Source organism: Paroedura picta, chromosome 15 (assembly GCF_049243985.1).
Source record: "Paroedura picta isolate Pp20150507F chromosome 15, Ppicta_v3.0, whole genome shotgun sequence".
Classification (NCBI taxonomy): domain Eukaryota; kingdom Metazoa; phylum Chordata; class Lepidosauria; order Squamata; family Gekkonidae; genus Paroedura; species Paroedura picta.
Window position 1 is genome coordinate 12,273,930 of NC_135383.1, and position 14,449 is coordinate 12,288,378.

Consider the following 14,449-nt stretch of genomic DNA (forward strand, 5'->3'; position numbering starts at 1 on the left):
GCCCCCCCTCCTCCCCCAGGTCCTTGCAGGAATCCTTGTGACCCAGAGTGCTAGAGCCAGCAGGCCAATCCCCATCCTGTTCCAAAGGGAAAGCCCAGGGTCAACTGGGACCTGTACCAGCCTGCTGAGGAATGCAGTCGGTCTGGTTCAAGCCAGCCCTTGTGCAGCCTGAGAGGCAGCCCAGATACACAGGTCTGTGGCTGGCTGCATTCCTGCCCCCTGCCCACCGTGGTGGCTGAAAGCTCTTTTCCTGATTCATTTCTGCCCCCCCCCCCGCCTCATCTCTTTCAGCCGAGGGTAACGGGCTCAAATACGTGGGTTTTGTTTCCACTTTGCTGAAAGGGCAGCCTCTTTGCCTCCCTTGACACGCTGTGTCTGGTGGGAGAGGGAGGGGAAGACGAGCTGGGTTTTTGGACCCTGCTTTTTGCCGCCCAAAGGAGTCTCAGAGCAGCTTACGAACACCTTTCCCTTCCTCTCACGATAGCTCTCTTTAAGTATCTGAAAGGTGGTCCCTTGGAGGAGGGCAGGGAGAGGTTCCTGTTGGCAGCTGACGGGAAAACTTGCAGGAATGGCTTTAAACGATCCGTAGAGAAATACCGGAGAGATAACAGGAAAAAAATTCACAGAGTGTATAGACGGTGCGATACAGTGGTTAAGAGCAGTGGCTTCTAATTGTCAAGATGGGTTTGATTCCCTGCTCCTCCACAGGCAGCCAGCTGGGTGGCCTCGGGCTCGTCCCAAACGCGATAGTGCTGTTCTCACAGCCCAGTTGTCAGAGCTCTCTCAACCCCAACACCCTCGCAGGGTGTCTGTTGAGGGGAGAGGAAGGGAAGGCGATTAGAAGCTGCTTTGAGACGCCTTCAAGCAGTGAATAGCGGGGCATAAAACCCAACTTTTCTTCTTAGTGCTGAAGTGCCTGCTTTAGAAGCCAAAAGGCTTATATAAGCTGGAAACATGGAGGGGGGGGAGCAGCTCTACCCAGTTTGCTCCCAGTGCAGTGCTATTTCCCAGAATGCTTCCTGTTCGTGATCGAAGGGAGGGTGCACCCAGGGGCCATTGCCCTTACCTTCAGCGACTGCCGTTTCTGAACCCCAAAGACTCAGGGCAAAGCATCGTCCCGCAGTCCCTAGCATGACTTGTGAAGGCGCTTTATTTTTAAACACTTTTCCCCATGACAAGAATACATTTTGAGAAGGGACGAGAAGACACAGGCGGAGGGCCGGCCGGCTCCTTCCGGCTTTCCTAAGACAAACAGCACTCTCTAAATACGAACGTGTCGGCTGGGAGGGGGTGGCGCCTGACGCGCTCCCCCCCTCCCCGAGCCGTTTTCCAGGACCAGCTTCACAACACGCACGGTCTAAGCCAGGGGTAGTCAAACTGCGGCCCTCCAGATGTCCATGGACTACAATTCCCAGGAGCCCCCTGCCAGCATGCGCTGGCAGGCGGCTCCTGAGAATTGTAGTCCATGGACATCTGGAGGGCCGCAGTTTGACTACCCCTGGTCTAAGCCTTTCCTGCCAGCCACGGTCCCTTCCAGCTTTGGAAGAGACACGGAAAATGGGAGAAGAAAAATGGGCTCCCATCAGCTCTCAACTTGGGTGGGTATGAAGGAATGCTTGTGGGGGGGTGGTAGTATGAAAGGGCAGGAAGCCCGGCTAGGCACAAACAAGACATGGGCAGCCGGCAAGCCCTTCGCCTCCTCTGGTAAACCACCAGACAGGAGTGGAAGATGAATCCCCATAAGGTCTCTCATAAGCCTGAGAGTAGCTACCGGACTTGAGTGCAGAAGCTGAGATGGGTGAGGCTGTAGAGTGCACAGGAGAATACAGTTCCCGACACGCTCCTCGGCCTCTGGAAGCAGGTTCAGATGCAGTCTAGAGGCGGTCGAGGCTGAACCTGCCCTCACCTGGTAGACGAGGAACTTCAGGCATTGGTGGTCCCTGGGTGGGAGGTGTCGGGGGGGGGGGGAGGAGGAGAGCGCCCAATTGAGAGGGACATTCAAGCGTCTTGGACTAAGGTCACTGCTGGTCTCCGGCCTGCTCTCGTCGTCCAGGAAATCCCCACTGTCCGAGGACGAGCCGCGGCCCAGAGGGAACAGGACTGTTCACATTCAGCTTCATTTGCACCAGTTCGTGGGAAGGGGGAGTTGGGAGGGAGGGGGGGGGAGATGCTCAGCCCCGAATGAAATCCACAGTTCGGGAGCACGGGCTCCCCGGATCGGGGCCAAGAGCGACGGGAGGTAGGCGGAAGATGGAAACGTCCGGGGTCGTGGAGGGCGGAGGGGCCCGGGGACCCGCTCACTTCTTCTTGGCCTCCTTCGTCTTCTCTTGGAACTTCTGGTGGACGACTCGCAAGGTGGTGAAGAAGTTGCCGGCGAAGAGGACGAAGAACGGGAGGCCGCACATTAGCACCTGTCGGAGGAACACGCTCTGTAAGATTCAAGGGGCAGAGGCAGGTGGGGTACTTGGGGGGGGGGGCAGGGAACCACGGAGTCCAACCGCTGGTCCCTCCAGTTGGCTCTGACCGACGGCAGCTCCCCCAGGCCTTTCCAAGTCCGGCCAACTCAGAACCGGAGACTCTGCTGATCTTGAGAGATCTTCCTGGACCAAGAAGGGCACTGGAGGCCGATAGCCGAATTAGAAAGGTTTTTTGCCCAGAAGGGTCCCCTGCCCTCTTCCTCTCCGCTCTGCCACAGATGGGAGCTTCTTCAACCAAAGCTGACATGCGTGAGATCCTCTCTTCCCGCCCCCTCTCTCTTACCTGCCACTCTTTGCACTTGGGGTGCCTCGCCAGCCGGAAGAGGGTGACGGCATTGTAGAGCTGCCAGAACTGCGGAGGGGAGAGGGAGAGAGGAGGTGTCTTCAGTGCAGCACAGTTCAGACGGGTGAATCTAGGACCTCCTGACTTGCCATGCATGCCCGCTTCCGCCAGTGCGGGAGGGAGGCCCGGCCCGGTGCACTTACCTGGCCAAAGAAGAGGAACGGCAGCAGGAAGGTGAGGCCTCTCCACATCCAGGACTGGAAGCCCTCTGCAGCGGGAAAGAGAGGGGAGCAGATGGGTGAGGCCCAGCCTGCTAGCAGTCCCAGTTCCTGTCCTCCCCCCCCCACACACACACACAAACACATGCACACTGCTGCACCTGGACTCCTGCAGCCTCCAACCTCCTCTCCTCCCTTTGCTCAGAAATAGGCTCCTCTGATTTCGAACCTGGGTTTCCCTGGGTCCTAGTCTGACCCTTTAACCCAGGGGTAGTCAAACTGTGGCCCTCCAGATGTCCATGGACTACAATTCCCATGAGCCCCTGCCATGGACATCTGGAGGGCCACGGTTTGACTACTCCTGCTTTAACCGCCGCAAAATGCTGGCTCTCAATGGGCACCTCTCCTGCAAGGAAAGGCTCCGATCTCATTGGTTAAAATCACAGAGCTGGGAGGGACCATACCGGCCATCTAGTCCAACCGCTGGCTCAAAGCAGGATCAGCCTAAACCATCTGCTGGGATTTATAGGGATGCTGCCCCTGCACACGGAGGGGCCCTTTGGCCACAGCAGCTAGTGGCCATCAATGAAAACTCAAAGGAGAAGGTGGCTGGCAGAATGTATGGCCGTTGACGCATCCCACAAGGACAAACTCTGTATGGCGGTTCTAAGAAGAGCCAACAAGCAGAGAGGGCTTACCCACGGTGAGGTCCATGTTGTGTCGTTCCCCCAGGGCTCGCAGCCGGTAGAGGCAGCCGCTCTGGTAGTAATACTGCAGGAACTGCACAAAACCTGCCAAAGGGTTGGAAAGAAGAAGAAGAAGAGTTGGTTCTTATATGCTGCATTTCTCTAGCCGAAGGCATCTCATAGCAGTTTACAGTCGCCTTCCCTTTCCTCTCCCCACAACAAGACACCCTGTGAGGTGGGTGAGGCTAAGAGAGCCCCGATATTATGGAAGAAGAACGAGTTGGTTCTTATATGCTGCTTTTCTCTACCTGAAGGAGTCTCAAAGCAGCTTCCAATCTGCGTTGCCTCGCCAACCCCCCACCCCACCCCCAGTGTGATGTAGCCTCACTTACTCTGATACATGGAAAAGGAAAGGAACTGGTTCCTGAACATCTGGTACATGAGTCCATCCGGCCTGTAAGGAAGATAAATCTGCATGTAATATCCTTCTGCTTGAAAGAGGGGGAGCAATCTGTGCACCTCGCTCTGCTGCTTTTAAGGGCCGTCCTGTGGGGCTGAGCAGAAGCTCCCAACAAATTCAAGAGGCCTCTAGCCCGGATGAGAAGTTCTTGGGGGCTGGGTGGGCCCTCGGGCTTTGACTGGCTGGCCTCAGGTGAATCAACAGCAGAGATCAACGACATACGATCCTACCCCCCCCCCCCCAGCGATTCTTGCAATATAGCAACTGGTGTCAAAACCGCCTCTCCCACTTGCCTGTTGGCCACATGCTGCTCCCCTGCTAACATGGGCAACAATACGGCTAATAAAGCAAAGCAAAAACTGTTAATATTAATATTATTATTTATTTAATTCCTATACCGCCCTCTCACATGACTCAGAGTGGCTGAGAGGCAATCACAGCAGTTCAAAAGCCCGAGCAAGCACCAGCGAGCTAGCCCAAGGAGATGGAAGCGTCGGATCAATGCACAAATCCCTCCTTCCACAGACTTTCCACACACACACACACACACATACACACACAACAATTTCCTAGGCTGACCAGCCACTGTGGCTCAGCAAGGTCCAGTCGACTCACCATGTCAGCATGACGCCGGAGAGGAAGGTGGAAATGTAATGATGGAAGACCCACCAGCCCTTGATCCTGGAAGAGCCAAACGGACAGGGTTATTTTGGCGAGCGATCTTCACCGATCTGTCTGGATATGCAGGCTACGACTCAGGAAAACTCGTGCGGAAATGAAAGCTGGTTAGTCTTTACGGAACCACTGGGTGTCTGGGGTTTGAGGTTTTTTTTTTCTACGGCAGACAAATGAGGCAATGCCTTTGCAATCCTCCCGGAAAACCCTCCCCTGGAAACCTGGGAAGCAGCTGCAATGCAGCCAGGGGGAAGAACAGCCGAGCAAGGGCAGCTGGACTCCCCAAACCTTCCTTGCCACAGAGGCTGGCAAGCACTGGTTCCCTGGTCTGACTTCTTCAAGAGAGCCACAGGCTGAAGCCCTAACCGAGGGCTGCTTTTCCCCAAACACCTGGATCGCTAAAGGGGTGGCTTAGCAGCAGAAGGGCCACTTTACCCTTGCAGGTGATCCCAAGCTCAATCTGTGGCATTTGAGTCCTATGGTTGAGGCCAGGAAAGAGCATCATAGATGCCAGCCGCCTTGCCTGACAACCTATTCATCCATCTTTTGTTTTATTCAGGCTTTCTCGGAACCCTGGGCTCTCTCAACAGCCCTGGAAAGGCTTCTTGAATGGGTGCAAGATTTGTTAAGCTTTTATTGGGTGATATGACCGTATATGTTCATGATCCCCCTCCAATGGCCAATGATAGGCCTGGAAGGGGTGGGGAGGGGAGGGGCCCCGGGTGGGCGTGTCCGCAGCTCTGCTTCCCAACCATATTCTGCATGATCACAACACTTCAGGAGTGTCTCAAAGCCAGAAGAATGTTTCAAGAGGTTCTAAAAAGTAAACAAAACCAAGAAACGCTGATTTTTATTTAGTAGACTTTTAGGCCACCCCCCTCTGACAACAGTCTCCGGACAGCTATTGTCATTTGAAGCCCATATACAAAGTAGATACAAATGTTTAAAAGCATTTACAGTTTCCATCAAAATCCCCAATTGAACGCTCCAGTGCTACCTCCCAGAAATTTGTTTCCCCACGTTCAGATGGATGGGGGAAGGGGGAGGGCCATCCTGACGTCATAGAATGCTAACACTGGCCTCAACCATATGCCTGGCGGAACAGAGACAATTTATAGGCCCGTTCTGCCAGCTTATTCCAATAAAAATCCTGGCGAGTTCTGGCCCAACCCTTGGAAAGGTTCAAATTATCAGGAGGATAACGTTTCAAGTGTTTTAATGTTTTTGCAGATGATTCTTTTAAAGCTGCCCTCAGCCTCCCTGAGCCAACCAGGGAAAGGTGGGGTACAAATTAAAAAATTATCATCTCCGGTGCGAAAGGCCCCAGGTGGCTGCTACTGCCCCTGAGACCTTGGGGAGCTGCAGCCAATCAGAGGAGACCGGACTGAGGTGGGACAAACCAATCACAGGACACAGCTCCTCCCCCCCACCTGCCATGCCACTGTACAAGCAGGCAGAGGCTGCTTACTTGGAGCCGTTGTTGATCAGGATGCTCTCCCGGATGGTGAGTGTGCAGTAGTACCACACCAGGAGGAAATTGAAGACGGCATCGGTCACCCTGCGGCGGCAGAAAGGAAGAGGGAGAGTTGTCATGTGACCCGGAACTGGCCAATAGGAGACCAGCAGGCATTGAGCGCTATCTAAAGGAAGATGACTGGAAAGCAGGACTTGAAAGAAGATGTTGGTTTTGTACCCCGCTTTTTACTACCCGAGGGAGTCTCAAAGCAGCTTACCACTGCCTTCCCTTCCTCTCCCCTCAGCAGACACCGTGTAATATTGCCACGCGAATTCCTTGCCGGATATTCACAGGTTTGTGTAACATTATTCTCTTTGACCGCAGGCTCCATTATCTGCATGTCTTCTGTCAGAAGCCCATGCTGTATTCCTAGTGATATTGCAGATGCCCCGCTCACCCTGGCTTCTACTGCCCCGCGCCCAGGATCTCCCTGTCATGCTCACAACCGTAGGAGCAGACTCCGAGAAGGCCACGCCTTCTGTCAGGAGGAGGGAGTGGCACGCTGCTCCTGGGGGGAGGGACTGCAGGCTCACCTGGAGTTGAGGAGGAACCGGCAGGTGAAGGAGATGAGGATGAGGATGATGGTGAGGTAGAGCTTGAACTTCTCATACTCGTCCTTGTAGGCAAACCTGGAGAGCCGGGAAACCAAGAGGTTTTCAGCATCCCAAAAAGACTCACAGAAGGGTGCTAGTTCTCAGCATTTGGTGAGTGTGGGGATTGTACACCAAGACTGGACTTGGGGAATGGATGTCAGGATGCGGTGGTGACAGGGAGCAATGTCTGTCTGTTACGATGGCTACCACAGGATGTGAACTGTGGATTCACAGAGAGGTCACAATGGTGAGTTTGGGTTCTTTTAAGGAGCTCGACCTAAAGTTTGAGGCTTTTTCAAGACACGCCTGAAAAAGCTTGCGTTACTTTTAAGGCCAGAGGTGTGTCTGTGTTGCCAACCCCCTCCCCCCCCCCGGGAGATCTAAAAAGGTGCATAAGGGGTTTACTGGACACAGGAAAGGACTCTGGGGGAATCAAAACTTCCATGTAGTGTTTGAAAAAGCACATAGCCATTGTGACTGCAAAGGGACATTTGAAATCATTCAGTAGCCAGGAGCTCAGGAATTGGAAAGGCACAGAGGAAGATCCCCAGGGATTTGGGGGAGGAAAAGTGCCGTCTCACAAACGGCCGAGCCACAGCAAGTAATGTATGCCAACATGCATCATGTGCATAACTTCTGAGGGCATTTCCTTACATGCTGTTCCCAGCAGCTTCCCTCTCAGCAAGGGTGTGTGTAGCTTACGCTGGTCTGTGTACCTTCTACCACCCCCCATCTGGAGGGATGTGGGGTCTGGGGAGGGAAACAGCATGGGAATGTGACATAGGATTTGGCAGCTCAAGAACGACAGCTTCAAAAGTCAGTCTAAAGTATCTAGGCAGCACCAGGACCAAAACTGTGATTGCCCTTCAAGGCCCTATGTGGTCTGGGCCCTGTGTATCTGGGGGACCGCCTCTCCAGTATGTTCCCCGGAGAGCACTGTGCTCTGTTAATACCATTTTCCTCTCTTCATCTCATACGGATAGTGAGGGATGGGGCTTTTGCCGTCATGTTGGTAGTTTTTAATGTTTTAATGGGAATTTTAATGGGGTTGAGATTGGTGTGGGAGAGGCGGGAAATAAATCCAATTGGGAGAGGCGGGAAATAAATCTAATAAATCTAATAAATCTAATAATAAATCTAATAATAATAATAATAATAATAATAATAATAATAATAATAATAATAATAATGTCTTCCTGGCCTTTTCGGCCCTGGCCCCGACCTGATGGAATAAATTGCTCGCCGAAATCTTTGTAAGATCTTCACGGGGGTTTTATTATGACATTTTATCATTGCAAACCGCCTTGAGCCCGCTTGGAGGGAGGGGCAGTGTCAAAGTCAGATCAAATCAATACATAAAAGCACTTACTTAGCCTGCTTGCTGAGCAGCGTGACGTTCACATTCCCCAGCACGAGGTTCAGGTACAACCTGGATCACCGCAGAAAAGAGAAGAGGTTAAGGACGCTCCCATGCGGGTATCACCATGCTGATCTCTCATACCGAGGGACGCATTGGCTACGCTGTGCAGACAATCTGGCAGGCTTGAATTATTAGGGAAGAGCAACATTTGTGGTGGGGAGGACCTTTCGTGAGTCACCACTCCCTTCTGCAGATGAGCGATGACTCGTGAATCTCTGGCAACGCGCCTCCCTTGTTGCAAATGTTTATTCGTCCTTCAGGGGCTCCTGGACTCTGGCGCTTTCCTATTGCTGCCGGCAGAATGACGTGGCTGCCCATTTTGAGCTATTTCCACAGAAGGCTGCATGATGTGGCTCTCGGGTGGGTTGTTAACAGGCTGCAAAGGCAGCTTTTAAAGGACGGAATCAAAGCTTTGGTAGACACCGTTCAACTTGGAGCGGTTTCCAAGGGGGTGGCATTGAGGCTCCAGCTCTCTGCAGAGCTCCCTGCCGAAGCAAAATTCAGAGCAATGTTTGAGTCCGGCGGCACCTTGAAGACCAACCGGGTTTCACTCTGGATACAAGCTTTGGTGTGCAGGCACGCTTCTTCAAACGTGACTCGGATCTGAAGGAGAGTGTGAGCTTGCCCACGGAAGCTCATAGCCAGAATTAGACTCAACAGAAGAAAAGTTGTACAGCTGGAAAACATTCATGCAGACTTCTGGAACCCAAGCCACTGGGCTAGGCTTGCAAACCCTGTTTCCCAAGGCGTGTGGCTCGTGCAGCTCCGAAGGGGACTCCCATTCCCATCTCGGTCCCCGCTGCAGGAGTTCCGCACCCAATTGAAGCCTTACCCGTTTTTCTTGGGCAAATAGGCCTCCATTTCAAAGAAGACATTCTGCCGCTCTTTGATCATATCCTGGATCTCCTGGACGGTCTCTTCCTGTTCGGCCCGAAGGCAAGACTTGCACCTGGCGGGGGAAACGTAACAGTTCAAAGAAAACTGCTGACACCTCGTAGGGGAGGGAACCAAACAAGCGCCAGAGACACAGAGACCTGGGAGGGAAAGCGCCATCCTGGGCCACTTCACGCTTGGATTTAGCCCACATGAAGGTGCTGGTGAAAGAGTCTTGGGTTCATTTAGTGCAAGATCCATGAACCAAACAGGGATCCTTCTGCAAGCAAAACGTTCTTCGTCGTGTCCAGCTGAGACATGAGGAAGAATGTGCTGCCAAGTCACAAAGGACCACGGTGATCCAAATTACAGGGTGCCCTGGGCAAAAGGGAAGCAAAGGTTATTTCACTATTGCCTTCCTTTGCGTAACAACCCCAGCCAGCTTGGGGTAGTGGTATAGAGCAGCAGCTGTTCATCTGGAGAACCGGGTTTGATTCCCCGCTCCTCCTCCACGTGCGGCCAGCTGGGGGGACCTTGGGCCTGTCACAGTTCTCTCAGAGCTCTCTCAGCCCCACTTACCTCTCAGGGTGTCTGTTGTGGGGAGAGGAAGGGAAGGCAATTGCAAGCCGCTTGGAGACTCCTTCGGGTAGTATAAAGCGGTGTACAAAAGCCCAGCGTTTCTCTTCTAGACTTCCTTGGTGGTCTCCTATGCAAGTATGAACTGTGTCAGAGTCTGCTTAGCTACTCCAGGCTCTGCCTACCCTCAAGCTGGGCTATCCAAGCTCATGTACGATACTGCCTTATATAGGGCCTGGCCAACATGGTCCTGCCTATTCTGTCTGGCAAGTGGCCTTACAGGATCTCACAGCAGGGACCCTTTAACTGGAGATTGAACCTCGGGGACCTCTTGCATGCAAGGCGAGCGCTCTTCCACTAGGTCGCTGGGCCCTGTGCACAGGGTGTGCGTCTGAATTAAGAGGTTAATGAGCTGTACTGGAAAGAACCAACAGAAAAATTAGCCTCTGCAGCAAATGCAGGTGGTGGTGGGTGCGCTAGGGCTTCCCTTGGCACAGCTGCAGACAGCCGTTGCAGACGTACTTTTTCAGGGCCAGCGAGAGCTCTTTCAGCTGTTTCTTCTGCCGGGTGATGGAGCTGGAGATCCCATCTTGGAGCTTCGTCAGCTCTTCCAACTTCTGCTTGTACAACCTGTGGGTTTCCTGATCAGAGACAAAAAAAAAAGGAGAATGGGGGGGGGGGAGGAGAGAGCATTAGTTTGGAACCCATTGTCTTTTCAGGAGATAACCAGAATGGATGAGCAGAGCGGCAGCCAAAGGAGATGCAGCCAGGGTCAACGGAACCAGCTTTACGGTGCACTGCAGGTCCAGGGGATTTGGCACTTTCTTCAGGAACAGAAAATAATAGAGGTGAGAAACCTTCCCTCCATCAATGGACAGGAGGGAAAGCAATGGGTCAGTGATGGCTTCCCTTTCATTAAGGTAATGGAGCCCCTTCAACCCTTCTTAAATTCTCTCTGACAGCTTTAACCACTCTGCCCTCAAGAACACTCACATCAGCAGCACTCCTTCCTTCCTTCCTTCCTTCCTTCCTTCTCCCTCCTTCCTTCCTTCCCTTCCATGTTTCCCTGGGCTTAGTTCTCTCAGTTCTTGAGAGCCAGCGTTGGGAACAGTTGACCGGTGGCTTCTAATCTGGAGAACTGGGTTTAATTCCCCACTCCTCCTCCACCTGAAGAATGCCAGTGACAGTTCTCTCAGAGCTCTCTCAGCCTCCCCTACCTCATGAGTTGGCTGTTGTGGGGAGACGAGGGGAAGGCGATGGTAAGTCACTCTGAGACTCTTTCAGCAGGGAAAAGCCAGGTATAAAAACCAACCCTACTTCGTCTTCCGCCTCAGGAGATGTCCTTGCATTAATCCCTATTTAAAACACACGCTGCCCTTCTAGCCAGAAATCCACCTAGATACCTTACAGAATTTTAAAATGTGGGGTTCTTTTTATTTAAAAAAAAAAACATGTACCTTCCCTTTTACTCAAACTGAGTAAAATGATTTTTTTAAATGTTTGTGCAACCAATTATATTTGTGTGGGGTTTTTTTTGCTATCGATCGTTAAAAGACAGTGGTATCCAAGCCCTCTATTAAACAAACCAAACTTCAGAACAAGCAGCTCTGTTAATTACATCCGACTCTCACATCTCTCAGAAATACGCATTGAAAGCTCGGCGATTACCTTCCCCCACCCACCCTGAGAACTCTTCTCTCCCAACCCACTGAAAACAAAAGGCTGGGAGTTCTTAGCCACAGGGACCGGCCCTTTCCTTAGTGAGAAGTCTGAACTGCATGTTCACTGCTGGTTCCCTTCTCAGACCACAGGGCAATGCCAATCAGCGGCAGATGGCATTTGTGCATGGCGATTCCCCTCCCTTCCCCGCTCCCCGCAATCCGCACCACAATGACAGCTCCCCAGCCCGGCACAATGATCATAAACAAGCAGGGAACAAGGGGGATGTGTCTGCTGCTAAAAATGGCCCCCATTGCATCAGTGCCCACCCCTTTGACGGCGACCCCCACAGAAAGAGGTCAGGGCACCATGGACTGTGCCTTAGCAAAATGCCTCATGCGTGAACAGCACGACTGGATCAATTCAGCTCTCCAAAGAGAACAAGCTGCATCACCACCACGCTCCCACACACCCACACCACCCTGCTCTGCTTGGCTGCAAATGAGGCCCTTTCACCCCCAATATACAGAGCCGTTGCCCAATCTGTTATTCAGTCTGTCGCAACAGATGCAGTCTTTCCACTGGTTCTTAGAGGGCAGGATGAGGACATTCAACAGGACCCAGGAGCCGTCAAATCTCTTTGTTCTCTAAGTGTCTGTGCAATCTTATTGGGTGGGTGTCCCTTTTAGGGCAGGTTGAGATTGTGTGTGTCCTAAGGGCAGGGGTAGTCAAACTGCGGCCCTCCAGATGTCCATGGACTACAATTCCCATGAGCCCCTGCCAGCATTCGCTGGCAGGGGCTCATGGGAACTGTAGTCCATGGACATCTGGAGGGCCGCAGTTTGACTACCCCTGCCTAAGGAGCAGGGGGATGGGACTGCGCTCTGCCTTGCCAGTCAGGGCAATCCTGCTTTTACTGTGCTTTTTGTTCAGTACAAATAAGACTCCCAGGTTTAAGGGCCTGGCCCTGAAGGATCAGCAATGAACCGTCAATTCCTCACCAGAAATGAAGCATGAGCCAAAAGGAAATCTAAAGGCTGTTGATAAATCAAGTCCCAACAATTTGCATTTCTTCGTTTGGTTTAGGCAATCAAAACGGGATTCTAGGTATCGAAAACCCGATGCAGAACGACCCCCAACATTTGAGCTCAAGCCAAAGTGATATCCCTAAGTTTCTGCTAAAAGCAAGCTCCAGACGGAGAAATTACTGTACAATCACTGAGGAAGTATCAGGAATGTGGGGTTTTGATACCTAGGCTCCCGGTTTGATTGCCTAAACAAAACGAATAAACGCAAGCTGTTGGAACGGATTTATGAACAGCTTTTGGATTTCCTTTTGGTTCATGGATTGGAGGATGGCATGCGGAGCATAAAACAACAGTCTTCCACCAGCAGATGCTATTGCAAGTAGGGAAAACAACCTAAATTCTTACATTTCCCTCCTCCCCCCACAATTCTGAAAGTTCTTGTTCCTATTCGTAAATTGCTTCCTGGGGGAATCACTGATTTAAACTTTAAGCATCCCCTTCCCTTTCTTCTCCCACAACTGACACCCTGTGGGGTAGGCGAGGCTGAGAGAGCCCTGATATTACTGCTTGGGCAGAATAGCTTCATCAGTGCTGTGGTGAGCCCAAGGTCACCCAGCTGGTTGCACGTGGAAGAGCACAGAATCAAACCCGGCATGCCAGATTAGAAGTTGGCACTCCTAACCACTACACCAAGCTGTCTCTCTACACCAAGCTGGTGGGTTCATACAGCAGAAGATAATTCCCCCATCCGATACTCTGGCTCTAGATCACCAGAGCTTTATAATTCATGATCAGTACTGTGAATCATGCCCAGAAATATACTGACAGCCAGTGGAGAAATGCAGTTAACTTGTGCCAGCCGGCAAGCTGGACCTGTTGAAGCATCCAGACAGTCTTCCAATGCAGCCCCACAGTAGCGTGTTGCAGTAGTCCGACTCAGAATGCAATCAGAACACAGATAACTGTGGCCAACAGAAAGGGCCTCGGGGGGGGGGGGGGGGAGGACTACGTGATTCTAGAGGAGATCTGCACGTTTTAGCCTGGTATTTAAAAGCACCCTGAGCTGCACAACTGTGACTTAAAAAGGAACAGAAGGACTTCCAGAAGAGACAACAAACCCAAACTTGGGTTTTTTAATGCTCCAGCAGCATCTAGACTGAACTTGGGTTTATCAGCCTCCTCCAGTCCCATTACCACCCCCTGACAAAGTCTTCCACGTGGCTCGGTTGAACAGGAGAAAGACGGCCGGGTGTCATCCCCAAACAGATGACACACCAGCCCAAACCTCCAAATGACCTCTCTCAGCAGTTTCACGTAGGTGTTCGGCGGCAGGGAAAGCAGAACAGAGCCCCACAGTTTTAATAGCATGAGGCTGAACCTCCCAGAACCATCTCCTGAAATCAGGCAGGCATGGAAACACTGGCGCCCCAAACCCTCTACCTCCAACTTTCCTAACCACTCTACTAACATGCTGGAGTAGAACCTCTCAAAATATATGTGCCTTTTTCTTCCCACCTGAAGGCGACAGCAAAAGCACTCTGTGCATGCTCAGAGACACTCCCCCAGCACCCAAGGCAAGGGAAGCACTCTGCAGGAGCTCAAGGGCGCATCCCTTCCCACTGCAGCATCCCACCCCCCTCCCAGCTCCCCCTTTCTTCCCCAAGACCCCTCCCCAGCACTGGCCCGCCCCCTCTCCAATCCCCACCCCATGACGTCACTTCCCCTCCCCCTGTTCCTCCCCAGGGCTACCTGCACGCGCTGGAAGCCGTCCTGCAGCTCCTCCCAGTCGCGGAGGCACTCGCTGAAGGACGGACGGCGGCTCATCCTTGACAGCGGCAACCCCGTTTGACACGACGTCGGTCCCTCCAGCGACAGAGCTGTCCGTCACTCCCTCCCTCCGAGGGGGATGGAAGAGGCGGGGCTTCCGGCAGACGCCTCGGCCAATCAGCTGAGGCGACGGCGGACGAGCCCAAAGGCGGGGCGGC

At 52.6% G+C, this 14,449-nt stretch overlaps 1 protein-coding gene across 1 annotated transcript; it reads right to left on the minus strand.

Moving 5' to 3' along the window:
* Positions 1 to 2,085: 2,085 nt before the first annotated feature.
* TMEM120A (transmembrane protein 120A) lies at positions 2,086 to 14,380 on the minus strand. Its single transcript, XM_077311483.1, has 12 exons — positions 14,214 to 14,380; positions 10,300 to 10,418; positions 9,161 to 9,277; positions 8,278 to 8,337; positions 6,849 to 6,944; positions 6,268 to 6,357; positions 4,740 to 4,805; positions 4,057 to 4,118; positions 3,677 to 3,769; positions 2,964 to 3,028; positions 2,761 to 2,829; positions 2,086 to 2,411 (listed from the first exon to the last, which is right to left on the minus strand). The coding sequence occupies exons 1-12, from the start codon at positions 14,286 to 14,288 to the stop codon at positions 2,298 to 2,300; spliced, it is 1,026 nt and encodes a 341-aa protein (XP_077167598.1). The 5' UTR covers positions 14,289 to 14,380; the 3' UTR covers positions 2,086 to 2,297.
* Positions 14,381 to 14,449: the final 69 nt, after the last annotated feature.

Bases quoted from the DNA above. Each gene is read 5' to 3' on its own strand.
- TMEM120A (XM_077311483.1), bottom strand. From the start codon at position 14,288: ATGAGCCGCCGTCCGTCCTTCAGCGAGTGCCTCCGCGACTGGGAGGAG. The intron at 10,419-14,213 runs GTAGCCCTGGGG...GTCTCTGATCAG, and splicing joins ACGGCTTCCAGCGCGTGCAG to GAAACCCACAGGTTGTACAA. The intron at 4,119-4,739 runs GTGAGTCGACTG...TCTTCCTTACAG, and splicing joins TCCGGCGTCATGCTGACATG to GCCGGATGGACTCATGTACC.